Source organism: Aethalodelphis obliquidens, unplaced genomic scaffold (assembly GCF_003676395.1).
Source record: "Aethalodelphis obliquidens isolate GAN/ISIS:26980383/991018 unplaced genomic scaffold, ASM367639v1 scaffold53, whole genome shotgun sequence".
NCBI lineage: Eukaryota > Metazoa > Chordata > Mammalia > Artiodactyla > Delphinidae > Aethalodelphis > Aethalodelphis obliquidens.
In genome coordinates this window covers 13,713,485-13,732,848 of record NW_020837997.1, presented here as the reverse complement: position 1 = coordinate 13,732,848, position 19,364 = coordinate 13,713,485, and the positions used below count along the sequence as shown (strand labels likewise).

The 19,364-nt window shown below is 57.6% G+C and overlaps 1 protein-coding gene across 2 annotated transcripts; it reads left to right on the top strand.

Annotated features, from left to right (window-relative positions):
* The first annotated feature begins 869 nt into the window (after positions 1 to 869).
* Positions 870 to 18,595, top strand: PWWP3A (PWWP domain containing 3A, DNA repair factor). 2 transcript variants are annotated; one of them, XM_027085888.1, is made up of 14 exons: positions 870 to 981; positions 1,869 to 1,997; positions 2,572 to 2,657; positions 3,962 to 4,032; positions 5,540 to 6,271; positions 7,405 to 7,506; positions 9,186 to 9,256; positions 10,565 to 10,641; positions 11,103 to 11,163; positions 12,603 to 12,678; positions 13,007 to 13,057; positions 13,472 to 13,908; positions 15,055 to 15,143; positions 18,254 to 18,595. In XM_027085888.1, the coding sequence occupies exons 2-14, from the start codon at positions 1,941 to 1,943 to the stop codon at positions 18,306 to 18,308; spliced, it is 1,965 nt and encodes a 654-aa protein (XP_026941689.1). In that variant the 5' UTR covers positions 870 to 981; positions 1,869 to 1,940; the 3' UTR covers positions 18,309 to 18,595. The 2 variants fall into 2 exon arrangements, with proteins under 2 accessions (XP_026941689.1, XP_026941690.1); XM_027085889.1 differs by lacking the exons at positions 870 to 981; positions 1,869 to 1,997 and having other exon boundaries at positions 3,894 to 4,032.
* Positions 18,596 to 19,364: the final 769 nt, after the last annotated feature.

Here is a 19,364-nt window from a genome sequence, read left to right as displayed (position 1 = left end):
CACACACACACACACACACACACACACACACACACACACACACACACCGCCGCATGACCGGGGCGAGCGGCCACCTGGCCCTGCGTGGGCTGCACCGGTGTCCACGGCCCCCTGGCGACCCGCCGCGTTTGACACAAAACTTCCCCAAACGAAGCGGGCCGAGCAGAACCGGCTCCCGAACGCGGCGCCACGAGACGCCGAACCCCGAATTCTGCCTTCGACCCAACAGACACTCTGGGTCCGGGCGGAGGGGACACACTAGCGTGTGCGGCCGTCTGTGGGGTCGCCACTTCACACACCTGAACCCCACACTGTGTCTTCACACCGACCCCACGGCGACCACCGCACTGACGCGGCCGGCGGGGTACCTGCTTCCCGGGTCACCGCCCACACAAGTGGGTCATGTGCGAAACGCACGACCACCCCTCTGGTGGGCGCGGGTCGGAACCGCCGCGACGCCTCACCGCAGGCGCCTCAGGCCATGGAAGGTTCTGGAAGGCTCTCGAGGCTTTTCTCAGGGCCTCGGCGGGGAGGGGCCTCGAGAGCCAAGGGGGCCTGACAGGCGCAGGCAGGAGGAGGCGGGAGCACGGGCCAGAAGATGGAGGTCGCCGCCGTCGCCGCCCACCTCGAGCCCGCAGGCCCGCCCGCGCCCTTCAGTCAGCCTAGCGCGCGCCCGCCTGTCTCTCTGCGCCCATCCGGGCGGAAGGGGCGGGGCCGTGGCGCGAACGCGGGCTCCCCATTGGTCGGCGGCGGGGGTGGGGCTTAGTACCGCCGCCAGGCTGGCCCCGCCCCCGGCCCGCGGGAGCGGCGGCGGCGGCGGAGGTGGCGACGGTGGCGACGGCGGCGGCGGCGGAGGCGGTGAGCGCGGGCGCGGACGGCTGCGCGTGGGGCGGCGCGGGTGCAACCGCTGTTGGACCGCCGCGGCCACCTCGCCCTCCGCACCGGGCTCGGGGACGCCGTGCTGGGGAGGCGGGGCGCTGGGTGAGCCCGGCGGGCTGCGCCCCTCGGGTCGTCCGGGCGGGGGCTGAGGCGGCGGGGCGGGCCTGGGGGAGGGGCGAACCCCGAAAGAGGCTTCCCAGGGCGGTAACCCGCCCTGCCGCGGGAGCCCCCGTCTCTGTTCATTGAACCCCTTTGCTCTCTAAACCCCTTTTCTGCCTGGACCCCACTTCTGCATTCTGAACCCCCATCTCTGCTCCCCGAACCCCTACCTCTGCTCCCTGAAGCCCCTCGTTTGCTGCCTGAACCCCTATCTCTGCTCCCTGAAGCCCCCCCGCTCCCTGAAGACCCCATCCTCTGCTAACTGGACCCACCCTCTCCTGCCGGAGTGAACCCCTCTTTGCACAAACGAACCCCCCCCCCCACGTCCTTTTCTTTACTGTCACCGCCAGACCAGCCTTCCCCATTGATGTAATCAACGGTCTGCAGCTGTCCAGTCCTTTCAGGGACACGGCAGCCAAAAGAGCAGTCATTTTCCTCTGATTTTATTTTTTTGCGCTGTGGTCAACTGTTAACTCCCCAAACATGGGAGGGTTGTAAGCTTTGATTGTTTTTAAGCTTTGATTGTTTACAACGCCTCTCCCGCCGACGTTGGAGGCAGGCTGATTTATTCAGTTGCCTTTTAAAAGTAATCTAGACAGAACCTTTGGGAGGGACTTCGGCTGTATTTTATTTATGAAAATCATCCAGGCGTCTCCCTAGGCACTGAGGCCAGTCACTTCTTTTTGGCATTGAGCCCACTCAGTGCAGGATGATGGAATTGAACCATCTCCTTGAGGATCAGCCCCGCTAACCTTTGCCCTTGAGGGTTGTGTCTGCGTTGAAATGGGAAGCAAACGATGTTATAAACCACCGTGCAAATTTTGTTGCAGGGCACATCGCGTCAGACCTTCAAGTACTTTGTTTGTGCCAAATCATTACTGCTTACCACATGAGTCTAAATCATGATGGATGCCAAGTATGTCCTCTGCAGATGGAAAAAGCGATTATGGCCTGCAAAGGTGACAGCCATTCTTCTGTAATTTCAGGAATTAGAAATGACTTTCGGGTGACAAGTAAAATCTTTATCAGGAGATACCTAGGAGCTGCTTCAGCGAAATAATTGAGTCTGAACAGTTGGCGCTCCTCTCCGTTGGCACCGATTCTCCCTCCTTCCCCGTCTAATGGGGTTTTGGTTGAGTGCTTACAAGGTTATGCTTCCGAAAGTGTCTTTTTTTTTCCTCACACTGGGGAAAAAAAAAAAACAAATTTAACAGAGTCAGCTATAAAAAGGCATGTAAGGCTGTAACTCAAGGAAATAGCTGGCCGGGAGCCCTGATAGTAAATAACAGGAGTATCTCGGGGAGACTTCCCAGCAGCATAGTGGGAAGAGGGCCAGATAAAACCCTGGTACTGGTCTGGATCTGCTGCTGCACCTTGTGCCTCGGTTTCCCTGCCTCTGGAGTCCTTTGCTCCTTTAAGAATCATCTGCTGCATTTGTATTTATGGGTCGCCACGGCTTCTTACATTGTGTTAGCTGTTTGTTGTATCTTAGTAACAAGGCTTTGTTTTCCTTCTTCTTTTTTTCTAATGTAGGTCTTGGCCGGAACTGAGAAGTCAGCCAAAAATAAGAGAAAAAAGGAATTTTTTCTAAACGTTCAGATACTTTCCCTAGACAAAAAGTTAAGTGTTGTGTTTTTGTGATATCATCTTTTTTCCATATGGGATTTCGGATACCACCACTCCTTCCCCAAAAAAGCGAAGAGCACTCTTAAGGGCTTCTTATTTTTTTAGTTATAAATGGGGTCAAAATAACCCAAAGAGGAAAACAACTGATTTTATTTCACGCAAGTTTGGAAATTGAAGATGCATACGAGGTACTGATGTCCAGCGAGATCAGTACAAAAATGGAACGAATGTAAATTAAACGGGAGGTAAACGCTCGTTGGGGTTCAAGTAGGGCTGTTTCCTTCCCACAGATGTATTTGTGTGTCTTTTTTTCAGAAACTTATGTAACAGTCCCCTGAGTTTGGGGATATTTGATGTTTGAGCCTGTGCCTCTCATAAGAAACTGTCGTTTAGCGTTCAGAAGGCAAACACATGGGTGTGGGGGAAGCACGTTACGTTGTGTTCTTGATCGTCCGTGGTGGAAGGACGTAGATGACCGGGAATGATTAAAATGCCCAGGTCATGTGTGTCTGACGGGAGAATTCCCAATTCTAAATAGAGAATGAAACCAAGTCAGCTCCTGCTCCTGCCTCCCTGCGTCCCCATCCCTCTTTCTTCAGAGCCGCTCCTAAGCCTGCTTAGTCCACAGCTCACACTTTCCCTGAGGCTGGGAAGGTAATTGAATACTTGAGTTTGAAAGGAAAGCCCATCCTTTTAAACTAAAACACACCTGCTGGTCTGTAAACAGCTTTTAGTGACATTATCCTCTACCCTGAGAATCTAACAAAGGAGTTATTTGTGCAGTTGAAAGTGGGATTTGCCGCATAAAAATCACAATTTGAATTCTTTTTTTTTTTTTTTTTTGCGGTATGCGGGCCTCTCACTGTTGTGGCCTCTCCCGTTGTGGAGCACAGGCTCCGGACGCGCAGGGTCAGCGGCCATGGCTCACAGGCCCAGCCGCTCTGCGGCATGTGGGATCCTCCCGGACCGGGGCACGAACCCGCGTCCCCTGCATCGGCAGGCGGACTCTCAACCACTGCGCCACCAGGGAAGCCCTGAATTCATTTTTGCTCTTAAATCCAGCCAAGCTTTTCTGTCTTAAAAGGGGAAAGGAAAAAACAAAAAAACATTCACCAGGGTCCTTGCTGCCTCTCACCTCAGGTGCATGAATTCCCAGTTGGCCGTGACTTTTGGTTTGAGTGGAAGGGTGCAAAGGAAGAAAATGAATCTAATTCTTTTGTCGTTTAAAGCAAAACATGTTTGAAAACGTCTTGGTGGCATGGCTGGTGGCGTATAACGGCCGTTCCTGTCCCTGCAGAATTAAGGTGAAAAGCACGGGAGCCCAGATCCTGAAGAAGTCTCACATCGAAGGCATCGCTTCCTCGTTAGGTAAGACCATGTTTTTGAGTAACTCTGAGGTTTTAATGAAGTAAGAGGCAGTTTGGGAGAAGATGGAGACTCGGGTCTGCAAAGCGACCCTGTTCAGGGTTTCCCCTTCATACAAGGGAACGTGATTTCCCTGAGCTGGAGGAGATGGGTCTGTTTTCTTCACCCTTTCTAGAATTTGCCCCTCGAGCCCATCCTGTTCTTGACTCCCAGGATGGCCAGTGGTGGCGTCAGGGTCCACAGGCCACATCCGCGGCCCTGCAGGCCGTGCAGAAGGGGGGCGCCTCCCTGAAGAAAGGGAGAGAGGCTTTTCCTCTTTTTATGTTTTTTGCTTATCGCGTAGCAAGAGTGAGGTGCTTCTGTTGCTGGTCTGGCCTCCGCCCAAGGTCTGAGAAGCAGTTGGATGTGTATTTAAATTCTATCGCTGAGCCCAGGGGAGAAAAAAGGGTGTGACTGGCACCAGCCTTGCTGCCACGGTGTCTGCGGGCTGTCGGGGCGGGGGGCGGCGTGAGGCGGGCTGGAAGTGGAGCCCAGACTCCGGCCTCCTTGGCATCTCGTCGCAGGTCAGACAGACTTGGCCTGAGCCCGGCCCAGCTCTGCGCAAGGTGCACACACCCTGGGGGAGACAGACCGGGCACCGGCCTAGGCGCGCCCTTCCGCAGGCCCAGACGCGGAAGCGTTCTCCCTGCTGAGACTGGGAGTGCTTACTTCACGTGCGGAGAGCTTTCTGTCTTGCATAAAGGTTACCCAGGGTATCTTCCAGAGGTGACTGTGACGTAGGGTCCATGTTCCTGCGTCTCTGGGGAAACAGCTCTCGTTCAGAGCACGATGCCCACCTCGGGCGGCAACGACCAGCACCTCTCGGATGCCGTGACTGTCCGTGCAGCCCGTGTTGGGGGGCCACTTGCTTGTGGATGCCTTTGCCTTTAGACGGGCAAACACTGTTGATGGAGGCGTAATCTATGCCTGCTGAGCTGTGGCGTCGCCTCTGTCCCCTCGTTCAGATAAAGAGCACGGCGCCTGCGCGTCAGAGTGAACGAGGAAGGCTGTTCAGGCTGAAGTTCCCAGGCCCCTGGTGCCGCTTGCTGGCTTGGAAACGCCCTTGCAGAGGAGCCTCGTAGCTGTCTGTTCGTCACCCCCACCCCAGAGTGCACTGCCCACAGAGTTCTTATTTAGTTGGTGTGGGTTTCTGTTGACCCTGATTGAATTTGAAACTGTGAGGCTGAGAGAGGATCGGACAAACTCTGAATAGGTTTTGCCGGCGGCATTGTTTTGTAACCTGGAGGAATGTATCTCTGTAACCCAATCAGGGTAGGGTCAGTCAGTTTGCTTTTGGGAAAGGGAAACCTTGCAGCCCTCAACTGTTGTTTTGTCGTCCGAGTCCCTCCTTTGGGAAGATGTAGGTGAGAAGCGTCAGCCTCCCTTCAGGTGCCGAGACCAGCGATCCCAATGAGACGCCCCAGCCGGTGGAGGGCCCATCACCAGGCTTTGCTCCTTTTCTGTCCTTCAGCCTTGCAGAACGAGGTTGCTGCCACGCCCCTGGAGGAGCTGGCCTACAGGCGGTCGCTCCGCGTGGCTCTGGATGTTTTGAATGAGAGGACCCGTCCGCGTCAAGGAAGCTCTTCCAGGGAAGAGAGGACCACTCAGTCTCTGAGAGTGAAGCCCACGGAACCGGCCTCCTCGCTCTGCCACTCCAGCCCTTCGCCTTTGCTCCACGAAGATGCGTCGGGCAGTCCTGGGCACACGAGGAGGGAACGTGCGCCCCAGAGGCTGTCCGGCCTGCCCGCTCGCAAGGAGGACCCCGGGTGCAGAGTGGACCACAAGAAGGGGCTCGGGAGAAGCGGAGGCCTGCGCGCCCGAGCTGTCTCCTTGGCCGGCAGTGGTGCTCAGGACGGACGGGGATCCAGAAAACACCGGGCAAACCGGACGGTGAACCGGACAACGACACCGAGTAAACGGGAGAGGAACCTAGCACGGGGGCCCAGCTGGGGTCAGGAAGCGCCTCCGTCCTCAGAGGGAGCTCGGGAGGAAGAGAGTGAGATGGTGGCTGGCCTGGCAGCCCTGCGCTCCTCTCCCGGAGGTGGGGCCGAGGGTCCTCGGGGCGGCCCCAGTGCCCGTGGCCACCCTGCCCAGCACCTGTGCCCGGACAGCGGCCAGAGGCCGGGGCCCCGCATGGCTCCGTGCAGCCCCACTCAGCTCGGCCCCGCAGAGGAGACCAGAGACGCCCGGCTCCTGGAGGGAGGTAAAAGCCCCGGAGAGGAGGAGGCGTGTGCCGGGGAGGGGGCGGCGTCTGCTTCTCCTGTGGCCCATCCGGAGCCAGACACCCGTGTTTTTTTTTTTTTGCGTTACGCGGGCCTCTCACGGTTGTGGCCTCTCCCGTTGCGGAGCACAGGCTCCGGACGCGCAGGCTGAGCAGCCATGGCTCACGGGCCCAGCCGCTCCGCGTCCCCTGCATCGGCAGGCAGACTCTCAACCACGGCGCCACCAGGGAAGCCCCACCCGTGTATTTTTAACCAGATCCTGAATTAGATTGTTACTAAGATAGATCCCAAGCAGAGATCTCCTAAGTCCTTTTCGTCTGTCTCTCCCACTGGGCTATAATTACCTCAACTGCTCCCAAATACTTGCGTGTTTTTATTTTTGTTTTGAAGCGGAGGGAGGGAGTGGAGGGGCGCGGGGCGGAAGCATGTGGCTGTGATAATGCTGCATCTGCTCCCCGAGGATTAATTCCTTTCTTCTTCCCGTGGCAGAAGCCATGATGCACTCCCGTTAAATTGGCAGGAATCTCAGAAGTGATTAACTCACTTGAAAGGCTCCTGACTTTTTAAGGATTCCCGTGTCGTGTATTTTTGTGTGGCTGCAGCCAGGCGCTATGATTCCCTCCGTTTGGACCTTGTAGCATCCCACTTAGTTTTGAAATGCTAATTTGCAAATCTTCATTTCTGCACGGCTGATACCTTGCGCTCTGCCTGCCCCGCAGTCACTCCTGGGTTTCTGCCTTTCTTCGGCCCCTGAAAGGGGCCTTCTCCCCAGCGCTGGAGGCGCGGGGATGGTTTCCCAAGGGGCCTGGCCCCAGGGCCACCCCCTCCCCGCGTGTCCGAGGGCGCCTGCGTGAAGGGACAAGCCGCACGCGAGGACCACTTGCCCAGTTCCTCCACCTTCCCTGCTTGCGCTCGCGGTCTCTCCTGCCCTCCTTTCTCTCTTATTCTGTTGAATGTGCTTTAACCGACGTGCCCTGCCTGAGCGAGGCCGCGAGGAAGTCTGCGTCGCGGCAGCTTTGCTCTCTGCGCCGACGCCCATGTATCAGGAGGTGTTGTTCCCGGGCTGAGTCCCCATGACTGTGACGGGGAAAGTCTGATCTACCCTTGTTGGCAGCCCGTCCACCTTCTGAAGAGTCAGTGGAGTTGGACGCCGTGAACTCTCTCCTGGCAGAGGACGAGGAGGACGAGGAGCCCCCGAGAATCCTCCTATACCGTGGTGAGTGGGCGGCGCCTTCCTTGGGGGAGGCCTGCGGTGCCTGACGTCCGGGGAAGGTCTCTCGCGGCGCTGCCTGGGTTTCGTCCTGAGCCGAGGGGTTACAGACAGGGAGTCCGGGGTCCGCTGTCCAGGACAGCCACGTGAGGGGGGCTCCCTGGGGCGCGACAGCCCAGCCTCCCTGCTGTCCCCTCAGAGGGGATGGAGGACGGCAGCCAAGTGAATAGATGGGCTCTGTCGCCACCACTTGGGTGTGGCCTGGCGCTGCCTCGCAGCCTTCCCGGGTGGCGTCTGGAGAAGCAGGGGCTTGGCGCCCCCATGTGTGCACAGTGCCCCCGCCCCCGGGCACAGGTCAGCTGCCCCTGTCCTCCCCGGAAGGGGGTCAGACACAGGCCCCAAGGTCAGAACCGGCCAGGAACGGAAAGCTAGTTTGCTTTCAACTAAATAACTGAGGACCGGTTTCAGTATTAGACTCGCCCGTTAACCGTTAGTCTTAACGTGGTCTGGGGGTGGTTTTGGATCTCTTTATTGTGAAACATTTACGCGTGCACAGGCTGCAGCACGAGCAGCACGGGAGGCCTGGGGGCTTCTCCTGCACGGCCGGGGGGCTGGCCTGGAGCCACCCCACCCCATCCCCCGTTGTCCCCACGCAGCAGGCTCCCTGCCCTTTCTGTGTACGCGAGTCTCGGGCGTTTCCCGCGGGCTCTGCCGATTGTTCCTGGTGGCGGCTGGTTACTGGGGTGTCTGGATGCTTCCGCCTGGGCTGCAGTGCCTGGGCTCCTGGGGAGTCACTGGGGTCAGCTCCCCGCGGGCTCGCTGGGCGCAGGGGGGCCGCTGTGCCTTCTTGCAGAGGGCGTTTCCGTCCCCGTCTCCACATGGGGGTCAGTTACAGCCCCAGAGACCCGGGCGTTGGCTCTTTTCTCCCGGTTTTGTCTTCCATTTGGTTTTGGTTTGCTGGTGTTTTGGCCGGTCGGCCCGGGTTGGCTGTCTGCACCCGTGACCCGTCGTCCTGGGGGCCACGACGCTCCTCTCGCGGGTGACCAGCGCTCTGTGTGTGCCCCAGGCGGCTCCCTGTGCCCCAGGTCCCCTTTCTCTCACAGCCCTTCCTCCTGTCAGACACCACAGCGCGGCCGGTTCTTGAATATTTGAGTTATTTACACATTCTGGAACTTTTTTGGTTGAGGATGCAGTTAAATTTTGTTGAGAAGTTACTTGTAGTTATCTTACGATTGCTTGAATAGTTCTCTTTATTTTAACCCTTTAAAGCCCCCAGTTTCCCAGACAGATGAGCTTCTCAGAAATCCAGTCCCCATATGGGGTCTTCATTGTGTGCTGTGGTCTCCTTTCTGTTTATGTGCCAAGCTCTTTAAAAAGTGCTCTATTCTGGAGTAACCTGAGGCTTACAGAGCAGTGGCAGAGGTGGCACCGAGCCCCCGCCCGCCCCTGTCCCCACGAGCACGGCACACGGTCACTGCTAGGAAACCAGCTGTCGCCCTGGCCGCGCTTGTGGTCGGCATTTGGGTTCCAGGGGCAGGAGTTACAAACCTGCCCCTCAGACTCTCGGGTCGACGCTGGGCTTGAACAGTGTCTCCGTGGTTGTGTTTTCTCCAGCGGTCGCTTTTCGTGCCTGATATGGATCTAACTTGTCTCTTTTTGTTTTCCTTTCTTTCTTTCAATTCTAGAACCACGTTCGTTTGAAGTAGGAATGCTAGTCTGGCTTAAATACCAAAAATACCCCTTCTGGCCCGCAGTGGTAAGAATCCTTCTCTGCCCCCTGCTTGCTCAGTTGGTCCCCCGAGCCTGAGGTCCAGCGTCCTCCATTCTTGACACCAGGACCCGGGCAGCTGGTTCACTGTTCTGTTGTTACTGGGGAAACGCTGGGTACATGAGCATCGACGTGGACACGTTTCCCTAAGGAAAGGGGGTCTCAGCCTTCTGGCACAAAGGATTGTGAGGCTTATAGGTCAGGTTTTTATCAAGCAGGCTTAGAAAGCCCGCCTCCAAAAAATGCCCACAGTTTGCTCATTTTCAATATTCTGCATTTCAGCTTTTTAGCGAGCAGATTAGGGTGGGCATCGGTTGCACAGCAGGTGTTTGAGGTCCTGGCTGCGCCCCCAGTGCAGGGGACACCCTTAAGTGTGGCTGACGTCCTGGCTGTGCCTCCTCCGCCTGCTTGGACGGTGCCCATGGTCAGTTGGAGAATTTGTGAGGCAGGGGCACCACCCGGTTGCCCTCGCTCCTGCCATTTCCACCTTAATTTCCCCCCCCTTTGTTTTCTGGCAGGGACAGGGTCCTGATGGTTCTAGCTGTAGTCCTTTAACTTTTAGGAAGAGGCAGTGGCGTGTAAATCCGAAAGATAGCTGCCACAGTGGAGCGGCTTTTGTTGTCGCGATGAGTCTGAGCTCGTCCAGGTCAGCATGGCCTCCTGACACGTGACTGACCGTCCCGGGAAGGACAGAATGAAATCTTTGCGGCACCTGTAGATAGAGCGCAGACGTGCAGTTGAACCGGGGTTGCCGTGCAGCTCCGTGGCAGGGTTTGGGGGGCTGATTATCGGGGACCCTCGCTTCCCGAGGTGCCGTGTCCCCCTGCAGTTGGCAGCCTTCTCCCCGCCATTCCGCTTTCCCCAGTTCCCGGGGGCCCTGCTGGTTCATGGGTGCCAGTGGTGTGCGGGCTCCAGCCTCACCCACGGCGCTGGTGACACGGAGCGGGGGCCCCTCCGGGGTCCACAGCCTGCCGCCTCCCGCCTGACCTCTGCTGGGCCCGGCGGGGCCTCCCGGAGCTCGCTTTGCCCATCCCCCAGAGTGAGGAGGATCGCGCCCTGAGCCGAGCGGAAGTGCTGAAGGCAGCGGCCGTGATTCCTCTTGTAGAGCCCTGGCTCTGCTCGGTCGGAGCGGCGCTGAGGGCCATGCGACGCTTTCTGAGCGTTCCCCGGTGTCGGCTGTCAGTCCAAGCCGGCTGCGTTCCTCGTCACGTGCTTGACGAGGTGACATCAGGAAAGTGTCGAAAACCCACGACCTTCTGGGTCCTTGACACCTGGTTTTCTTGGATCTGCCAACAGGTCAAAAGCGTCAGGCGAAGAGATAAGAAAGCGAGTGTGCTTTTCATTGAAGGAAACATGAACCCCAAAGGGAGAGGGTAAACCCACTGTTCTCTGCTCTTGCCGAGTGCTTCTGGGTGGAGGCTGGCGAAGGGGGCCGGGGTGGGGTCCAGAGCCCCAGATGAGGATCCCTGTGAAGGTGGTGTTCAGGGACGCGGCCAGATGGTCGGGTTTTCCAGACTGCTTGTCGGCTTCCAGAGTCAGCCCTGCCGGACGCTCCTTGGGCCCCCGTTTCCCACAAACTGCAGCAGAGTTGGCTCCCTGCAGGGGCCGTGAGCAGCCCCCTGCCCAGTCACCCCCCTAGTCCTCGACTGAGGGCAGGAGCACCATCTGCCCGGAGCCGGCCTGGAAGTGTGGGCACACCTGGGCCCGGCTCCGAGGGGCTCCCTCCACCGACGAGCCGGCGCTGGCAGAGGCCCGACGCTTTCCCAGAGGAAGGACGCTTTTGGGTCGTGAGATGGGGCTGGTTCCCGTGAACCTCTGCTCTCTCTGCTTCCAGCATCACGGTGTCTCTCCGGCGACTGAAGCACTTTGATTGTAAAGAAAAGCAGGCGCTTCTGGTACGTGGATGGTTGTTTGCGCTGCTTTGAAGGGCTGGCTTGGTGGCTGGTAACCACCACGAGGCCCTTCAGACAGCGGTAGTTGTGGGAGTGGCGCCTGGCCTCGGCTGCTCCGCTGGGGGTCACTGCCCCTCGGGCGGCTGCTGGCCGTTCCCCACTGAGCAGGTTTGGCGTGGAGGACAGGGCGCCCTGCGCAGAAGGGAGGTGGGAGAGCCCAGGGCCAAGGCCCACAGGTTGCGGTTGTGTCTGAGCCGCCCCCGGGAAGGGCACCATAGACCCCGAGGCCTTGAGCCTGAGTGCCACATACATCAGGGAACACCATCGCCGTGGCCCTGTGACTGGCCCAGCCCGAGTCCCCAGGAGCTGGTCCACACGGTGCTGTCTGTTAACTCTGAAACACCCACCACTTCGTTGTCCCAACTTTCAAAAACACAGACTGCGACTGGGTCGGGCAGTGGGGCCCGTGAGCCCCGCTCCAACGTGGGTGTCTGCTTGGCCCCCGGTCAGCGGGCTCTGCGCTCAGCATGGGGTGATGCCTTCCCGTGTGGGAAGCAGCGTCTGAGCTGGTTCCCAGGGTGAGTGGGATGCGGTAGGGCTGTCGGGGCGTCTCCCGCCGACCATCTGTTCTCTGAGGGCAGCAGGCCACGGGCCTTGAGTGCGGGCACTGCTCGGAAGGTCGGCACCCACGCTGGACCCAGCCTTGGGCTCTTGGGACCGGAGGGCGGGGGCAGGGGGGGGGAATCGAGTTTGAGATTCGTGTGCCTCAAATACCTGAGGAATGGGTTTTATCGCAAGGACGCCTGGGTTCAAGAAGATGGCGCGTAGGTCTCGCGGGACCCGGATGCCTGGGCACGTCCCCTGGAAACGGGCCGTGGGAGCTCAGGCATGTGCCGGCGCCACCCTGCTGTCGCAGGTGCTGGTCAGCGGGCCTGGCCACGGCCCAAGCACCCTCCTCCTCTGGAGCTGCCTGCCCCTCCCATCACACGCCTGTGGGTCTCAGGCTGGTCTCGCTGGTCATCCCAGCTTAGGGGTTCTCACCGGGGGTGACGGCCTTGGGTTGTTGTGAGGATCACAGGCCAGGGGTCCCTCCCCCGGGGCAGCACTTCTTCCCACTGACCGTGTACAGTCGAGGGCCACGGGCCCAGAGGCGTCTTCCACGGGGTTCATCTCCTGCAACCTCACGTCTTGTCAATCTGATGGCCTGTCAGCTGCCCTGCGGTGGGTTTTCGCCCTCCTGCTCTCAGGGTCTGTGGTGTCTCTCTCGGCCCCGAGGGCTTGGCACACAGGTGACCGTTTTCTGAGCAGCCCCGGCCCCAGACATGCCTCGCAGGGAGCCCTGTGTGGGGGCGTCTGCAGGCCCCTTCCTGGACGAGGGGACTGAGGACGCAGGACCTCGGAGGTGCTCCCGGCTGACGCCCGCCGTCTGGCTTTTGTTGCAGGACGAGGCCAAGGAGGATTTCGACCAGGCCATCGGCTGGTGCGTCTCCCTCATCACCGACTACAGGGTCCGACTGGGTACGTGGGGCTCCGGTGCCCCTGCACGAAGTGACGGGGGGCAGCAGTGCGGGGCCGCCCCCGAGGGCGGAGGGTGGCCTGGTCCCCATAGCTGTCTCGCCCTGCCCCGAGCAGGCTTTCTCCCCATCCCTGCGGATGGGCAGGCGCCTGGTGGAGGCTCATCCTGGGTCTGAACAGAACAGTTTCCTTTGAATCGGGGTTGGTTTCCATCTGTCCCAGGTCCGGCCATGGGGGGTCCTCGGGCTTGAGGTCAGGGTGCACACCGGCTGGACGACCCGGCAGAGTCCAGTCCTGTGTGTGACCTGACTTCCCTTCCGCCCCTGTGCAGGCTGTGGTTCCTTCGCAGGCTCTTTCCTAGAATACTACGCGGCTGATATAAGTAAGTTCACCAGCAGCTCCTTTAAGGTGGGACCCGCTCTTTTGCCCGTTAGGAGCGGCAGTCTTCTTTGAGCTCTGGAGGGGTGTGTGCGGCGGGCAGCGCGCCCCAAGCCTGAGGCCTACAGTCCAGCCATGCCTGGGTCCACGGGGTCCCCTTGCTTCCCTCTGCCGTGGGGCCGGGAGGGCGGCTGCACACCCACACCTGCCGCCAGCGCCCAGGTCACCCGCCTGGCGCCGGGGCATCTGCGTGGCCCTTTCCCTGCCCTCCTGTCACTGGCCTCTGCAGGGTGCCGCTGAAGCAGGGTGGAGGGCAGAGCTGGGACGAGGGGCGGGGGTCCTACTGGGGGGAGAGCCCTCGGGAACCGTCCCGGCACAGCCGAGGGCGCCCAGTCACGGGAGTGCGCTTCCTCCGCAGGCTCCCCCGTCCGCAAGTCCATCCAGCGGGACGTCCAGGGGACCAGGTTTCCGCCGCTGAGCGGGGTGGGCCCCGAGGAGGCCTCGGCAGGGAACCCGCGGGGCAGGAGGCCGGCCTGCAGGAAGGTGCTCCCTGATCGCTCGCGGGCCGCCCGGGACCGGGCCAACCAGAAGCTGGTGGAGTACATCGTGAAGGCGCGGGGTGCCGAGAGCCACCTGCGGGCCATCCTGAAGAACAGGAAGCCGTCCAGGTGGCTAAAGACGTTCCTGAGCTCGGGTCAGTACGTGACCTGCGTGGAGACCTACCTGGAGGACGAGGAGCAGCTGGACCTGGTGGTGAAGTACCTGCAGGGGGTGTACCAGGAGGCGGGCAGCAGGCTGCTGGCACGCGGGCACGCGGACGGCATCCGCTTCGTCCTGGACGTGCTTCTGCCCGAGGTGAGCGCCGGCGGACCCTGCGGCACCCTGGGGTGCCGGGGCCTGGGCGTCGTTCTCCAGAAGCCTTCCCGGGGCGGTGCCGCCTGAGCCGTCTCCCCGAGGTGCTGTGGGCTGGGTGCTGCGGCCTGGGCCCCTCGGCTGGTCCCTGGCCCAGGGGAAGGGGAGCTTAAGCTTTGCGAACGCGCTTCAGCTGGGGCGCGGGCGGTCGAGGAGCTGGTGCACGGCCCCTCGGCCGTTCTTCAGTTCAGGGAGGATGCTGCTGGCCATGAATGAATGTGTGGGAAAATGTCACCAGGCTCTAAAGTGTTGAGCTTTATCGTTGTGGAGGTTTCAAATACGTTAAGAAAAATTAAGTAGCGCCGTGAACCCTCACGTGTCCGTCACCAGCTGGAATAGTGTGGCCTTGCTCCACTTGCACCTCCAGTCCCTCCTTCTGGATTGTTTTTTATCCGTGCATACTTTCATGTGTGTCTCTACAAAGGGTGATCCTGCCCCCTGGGGACACTGGGGGATGTCTGGGGTTGTCTGTGGTTGTCACGAGTGGGGGGCTTCTGCCATCCTGTGGGTGGGGACCAGGATGCTGCTCCACACCCCACAGTCCAGGACGGCCCCTGTGTCAGCTGTGCCGAGGGGAGAGAGACCCTGCTCTGAACCAGAAGAACTCTTCAAAAATAAATAGCTACGATACTATGATTTCACTCCAAAAAGTAACAGTGATCTTTTGATATCAGACATCTATTGTATATTCAGATTACTTCTTTGTGTTTTCTTGTTTTTTTCCTTTTTTTTTCTTTTTTTATGGCCACACCACACGGCCTGTGGGATCTTATTAGTTTCCCAACCAGGGATTGAACCCAGGCCTGGCAGTGAAAGCATGGAGTCCTAACCACTGGACCGCTAGGGAAGTCCCCAGGTTCTGCCTTTCGCTGCTTTTAGTGACATGAAGTTTCGTCTCATCCAAAAGAGAGCATTGTAGATTTAATTAGGAAACACCAGGAGCAGAGATTTTGCAGACTGCACGAGTGTTGAGCTGGGAGGGCCCTGGTGGCCGGGGCGTGGCTGGACCACCCGCCCACGCGGCCTCCTCCAAGCTCCGTGCGAGCCGCCGGGCCTGGCCCGAGCCTGACGTGTGCTGCCCTCTTGCAGGCCATCATCTGCGCGATTTCCGCTGTGGATGCTGTGGACTACAAGACGGCTGAGGAGAAGTACATACGAGGACCTTCACTCAGCTACCGGTAGGCAGGCCGCGCTGCGTCCCGAAGGGCTTCGTCTCCACGCGCCGGCGGCTGCGGTGGCTGGGCTGAGGGGCCCTGGTCCGAGCGGGCAGAGCTGGGCCCGCCACGCCCTGCGTCCTTCGTGGGGCTGATGTTTGCCTCCCCAGCGTTCTTGCCCGTTGCCTCGATGCCACGGCTATTTGAGGAAACAGTGAGATTAAGCAGCAGCCGCTGCCCGGACATCCCTGGCTGGCGGGAAGAATGCGGTGATCAAGATGTTCCTCTCACGTTGCTGTGGTTAGCGCCCTGGACTGGCGGTCTGGAGCCCCTAATCCTGTCTCTGGGCGGGCTGCCAGGCCTCGCTGGGAGCAGGCGGGGCCGCGTGGCGGTGACAGGCTGAAGACTCAACTAGGGTCTCGTGGTACAGACTGTCCCTAGCCTCAGCGGCTGCCCTGCACACCCGGTAAAGAGACGGTGCTCCCGGGAGAGTGAGGTCTGAGCGGCCCATCTCCAGCTGGCACCACCCTCCCGGTCGGGCTGCCGGTCGGAGGGCGTCCTGAGTTTCCCGCAGCCTCAACCGGCTGCAGGCACCCCAGATGCCTATGGAGGGCCATGGGCTGTGCCCCGGCCGCGCCCTGCCGCCTCAGGCGCCGAGCCTGGGCAGCCAGGGGTCCCTTGGGCCGGGTGTCAGTCGGGCAGTGGGTCTGTCCTGGTGCATCCACCTCCCGCTTCTTTTCACACTGTAGTTGCGTTTAGGTTCTTGTGCACAAACCATCGAGCCTCGGTACCACGACAGGGTTTGGGTCTCCTCTTGGGGTTCTTAGGCTGCTGTGTTCCGTTTACCTTTGGGTCGTCCCCCTCAGGATCATATTCCTTGTTGATCCTGAGAGGGGCAGCCAGTCAACTAACTGATCATGTAATTTTTTGTTAACAGATAGCCATTTTAAAGGACAATTTGCTGTTTCACCAATTTTTCTTTGTAGTTTATTTTTCTTCATTGTGGTGAAATACCCATAACGTAAAATTCAACGTCTTAACCCTTCTAAGCGCACAGCTCAGTGGCATTGAGCACATTGACACTGTTGGGCAACCATCCCCACCATCATTTCCAGAACTTTCTCATCTTCCCAAACTGAAACTTGGTCCCTATGAAACACTCACTTCTCTGTTTATGGTTTTTTTTTTTTGTTTGGTTGGTTTTTTTCTTTGTTTGTTTGTTTGTTTTTAGCGGTACACGGGCCTCTCACTGTTGTGGCCTCTCCCGTCGCGGAGCACAGGCTCCAGACGCGCAGGCTCAGCGGCCATGGCTCACGGGCCCAGCCGCTCCGCGACATGTGGGATCTTCCCGGACCGGGGCACGAACCCGTGTCCCCTGCATCGGCAGGCGGACTCTCAACCACTGTGCACCAGGGAAGCCCTGTTTGTTTGTTTTTAATTGAAGTATAATTGATTTACAATATTATGTTACTTTCAGGTGTACGGCAAAGTGACTCAGTTATATGTGTACACGTGTGTGTGTCTGTGTTCTTTTTTTTAGATTTTTTTCACTACAGTTTGTTACAAGATACGGAGTATAGCTCCCTGTGCTATATAGTAAATCCTTGATGTTCATCTTTTTTATATATACCAGTGTGCATCTGTTAATCACAAACTCCCACTTTATCCCTTCCCACCCTTCCCCTTTGGCAACCATAAGTTTGTTTATGTCTGTGAGTCTGTGTCTGTTTTGTAAATAAGTTCATTTGTGTCATATTTTAGATTCCACATATAAGTGACGTCGTATGGTATTTCTCTTTTTCTGCCTGATTTACTTCACTTAGTATGGGGATTTCCCTGGTGGTCCAGTGGTTAGGAGTTGGTGCTCTCACTGCCGCAGCCAGGTTCCATCCCTGGTTGGGGAACTAAGATCCCACAAGCTGTGTGGCGTGGCAAAAAAAAAACTACAATAATTCACTTAGTATGATAATCTCTAGGTCCAGCTGTGTTGCTGCAAATGGCATTATTTTGTTCTTTTTTATGGCTGAATAGTATTCTATTGTATATGTGTACCACATCTTCTTTACCTATTCATCGATGGACATTTAGGTTGTTTCCATGTCTTGGCTGTTGTGAAGAGTGCCGCAATGCATGTTGGGGTGCATGTATCTGTTCTTTTTTTTTTAAGATTTTTTTTTTTTTAAAGATTTTTTTGATGTGGACCATTTTTAAAGTCTTCATTAAATTTGTTACAGTATTGCTTCTGTTTTGTGTTTTGGTTTTTTGGCCATGATGCATGTGGGATCTTAGCTCCCTGACCAGGGACGGAACCCACACCCCCTGCATTGGAAGGTGAAGTCCTAACCACTGGACCGCCAGGGAAGTACCTGTCTTTTCGAATTAGAGTTTTGTCTGGGTATATGCCAGGAGTGGGATTGCTGGATCATATGGTAATTCTGTTTTTACTTTTTTGAGGCATCTCCGTACTGTTTTCCATACTGGCTGCACCAACTTAACATTCCCACCAACAGTGTAGGAGGAGGGTGGAGGGTTCCCTCTTCTCCACATCCTCTCCAGCATTTGTTATTTGTAGACTTCTTTTTTTTTTAATATTTATTTGGTTGTACCGGGTCTTAGTTGTGGCATGCATGTGGGATCTAGTTCCCTGACCAGGGATCAGGTGATACCCCCTGCATTGGGAGCACGGAATCTTAACCACTGCGCTACCAGGGAAATCCCCCGTTACTTGTCGTCTTCATAACAATGGCCATTCCGACCAGTGTGAGTGATACCTCACTGTAGTTTTGGTTTGCATTTCTGTAATAATTAGTGATGTTGAGCATCTTTTCACGTGCCTGTTGGCCATCTGTATGTCTTTGGGGAAATTTGGATTTAGGTCTTCCCATTTTTCGATTGGGTTGTTTGTTTTCTGTTATTGAGTTGTATGAGCTGTTTGTATATTTAGGAAATCAAGCCCTCTTCAGTCACATCATTTGTAAATATTTTCTCCCAGTCCATAGGTTGATGGTTTCCTTTGCTGTGCAAGGGCTTATAAGTTTGGTTAGGATCCCATTTGTTTATTTTTCTTTGATTTCTCTTGCCTTGGGAGAGGGAATTGCTGACTAAAACGAAGTGATCTCCTTTTGGTTTTGCAGGGAAAAAGAAATATTTGATACGCAGCTCCTGGAAGAAAGGAGCCGGCGAAGCTGAGGCCGGTGGAGGCAAGGCCCTGCGCTCTGGAGCACAGGCGGGCCGTTGGCCTTCCTGACGGCTGCTGCCTCTGTTTTCCTGGCTCTTGTGGAAGGTACAGCTCCTGAAAGGGTTTGAAAGGACAGAGGCTTTTTTTTTTTTTTTTTAACTTTACGTCATTACCTGTGACTGTACCGTGTAGGTTCACAGAAGGTGCACGTTTGTGTTTTGTGTTGAAAAGCACTGTACCCAACATTAAACAGGAGCTTTAAAGACTCTGATACGAACGTACGGCTCCCGCAACATCAGTGTATTTTTCCGTTTGTTTCCCTCCTGTGTGTGGCTCCTCTTATGACGGCTCCTGAGTTTGCTGTGCCTCTGTTACGTGTTTTTGAGGCAAACCCGTGTTTGTAAGAGGCAGGACCCGAGAGCCGCTGCTTTCCCGTGCTCTAGCCTCTGCTGGGACTCGTGCAGGAGAGCAGACGGACCGGCAGTCTTTCCAGCCTCTTTCCGCCCGGCCTCCATGTGGGTTTCCCCGCCCGGCCTTGTCACCGCACAGCCAACTGCCCAGATAGCTGTGACGATCCCACCGGGCTGCTGCGCCCCCCAGCCCGGCCAAGGTCATTGTGTGCACGGCCTGGGCCTGGGCCGTGGGGTCGCGGCCCGGCACCAGTGGAAACCAGTCCTTTGTCTGGAAGCCCGAAGCACAGATGGGTCCCCCGATGCCTGAGGGTTCCAGGCTCAGGGTCCCCCCACCACCTTTGGAGAGAGTTGTGTGAAGGCCCGGTCCTTTACGTGGTCACAGAAATTCTGTTCTGGTTTAAAGCGACACACGGTGGATTATTTATTCTAAGCTGACGCGAGGCTGCCTGTGGAAGGAAACAGCCAAGTCCCCACCATGATGGCTGCGCCGCGGCATCTGAGCTCGGCCAGTCCTCCCTGAAGCCGGCACCGGCCAGCGAGCGGCCGCTGCAGAGGACAGTTGGGGAGAGGTTCTCGCAGGCGCCGGGGACACGGGCCCTGATCCTGACGGGAGGCTGGGTCCCTGCGGGAAGGAGGTGCAGAGATCACTGCGGG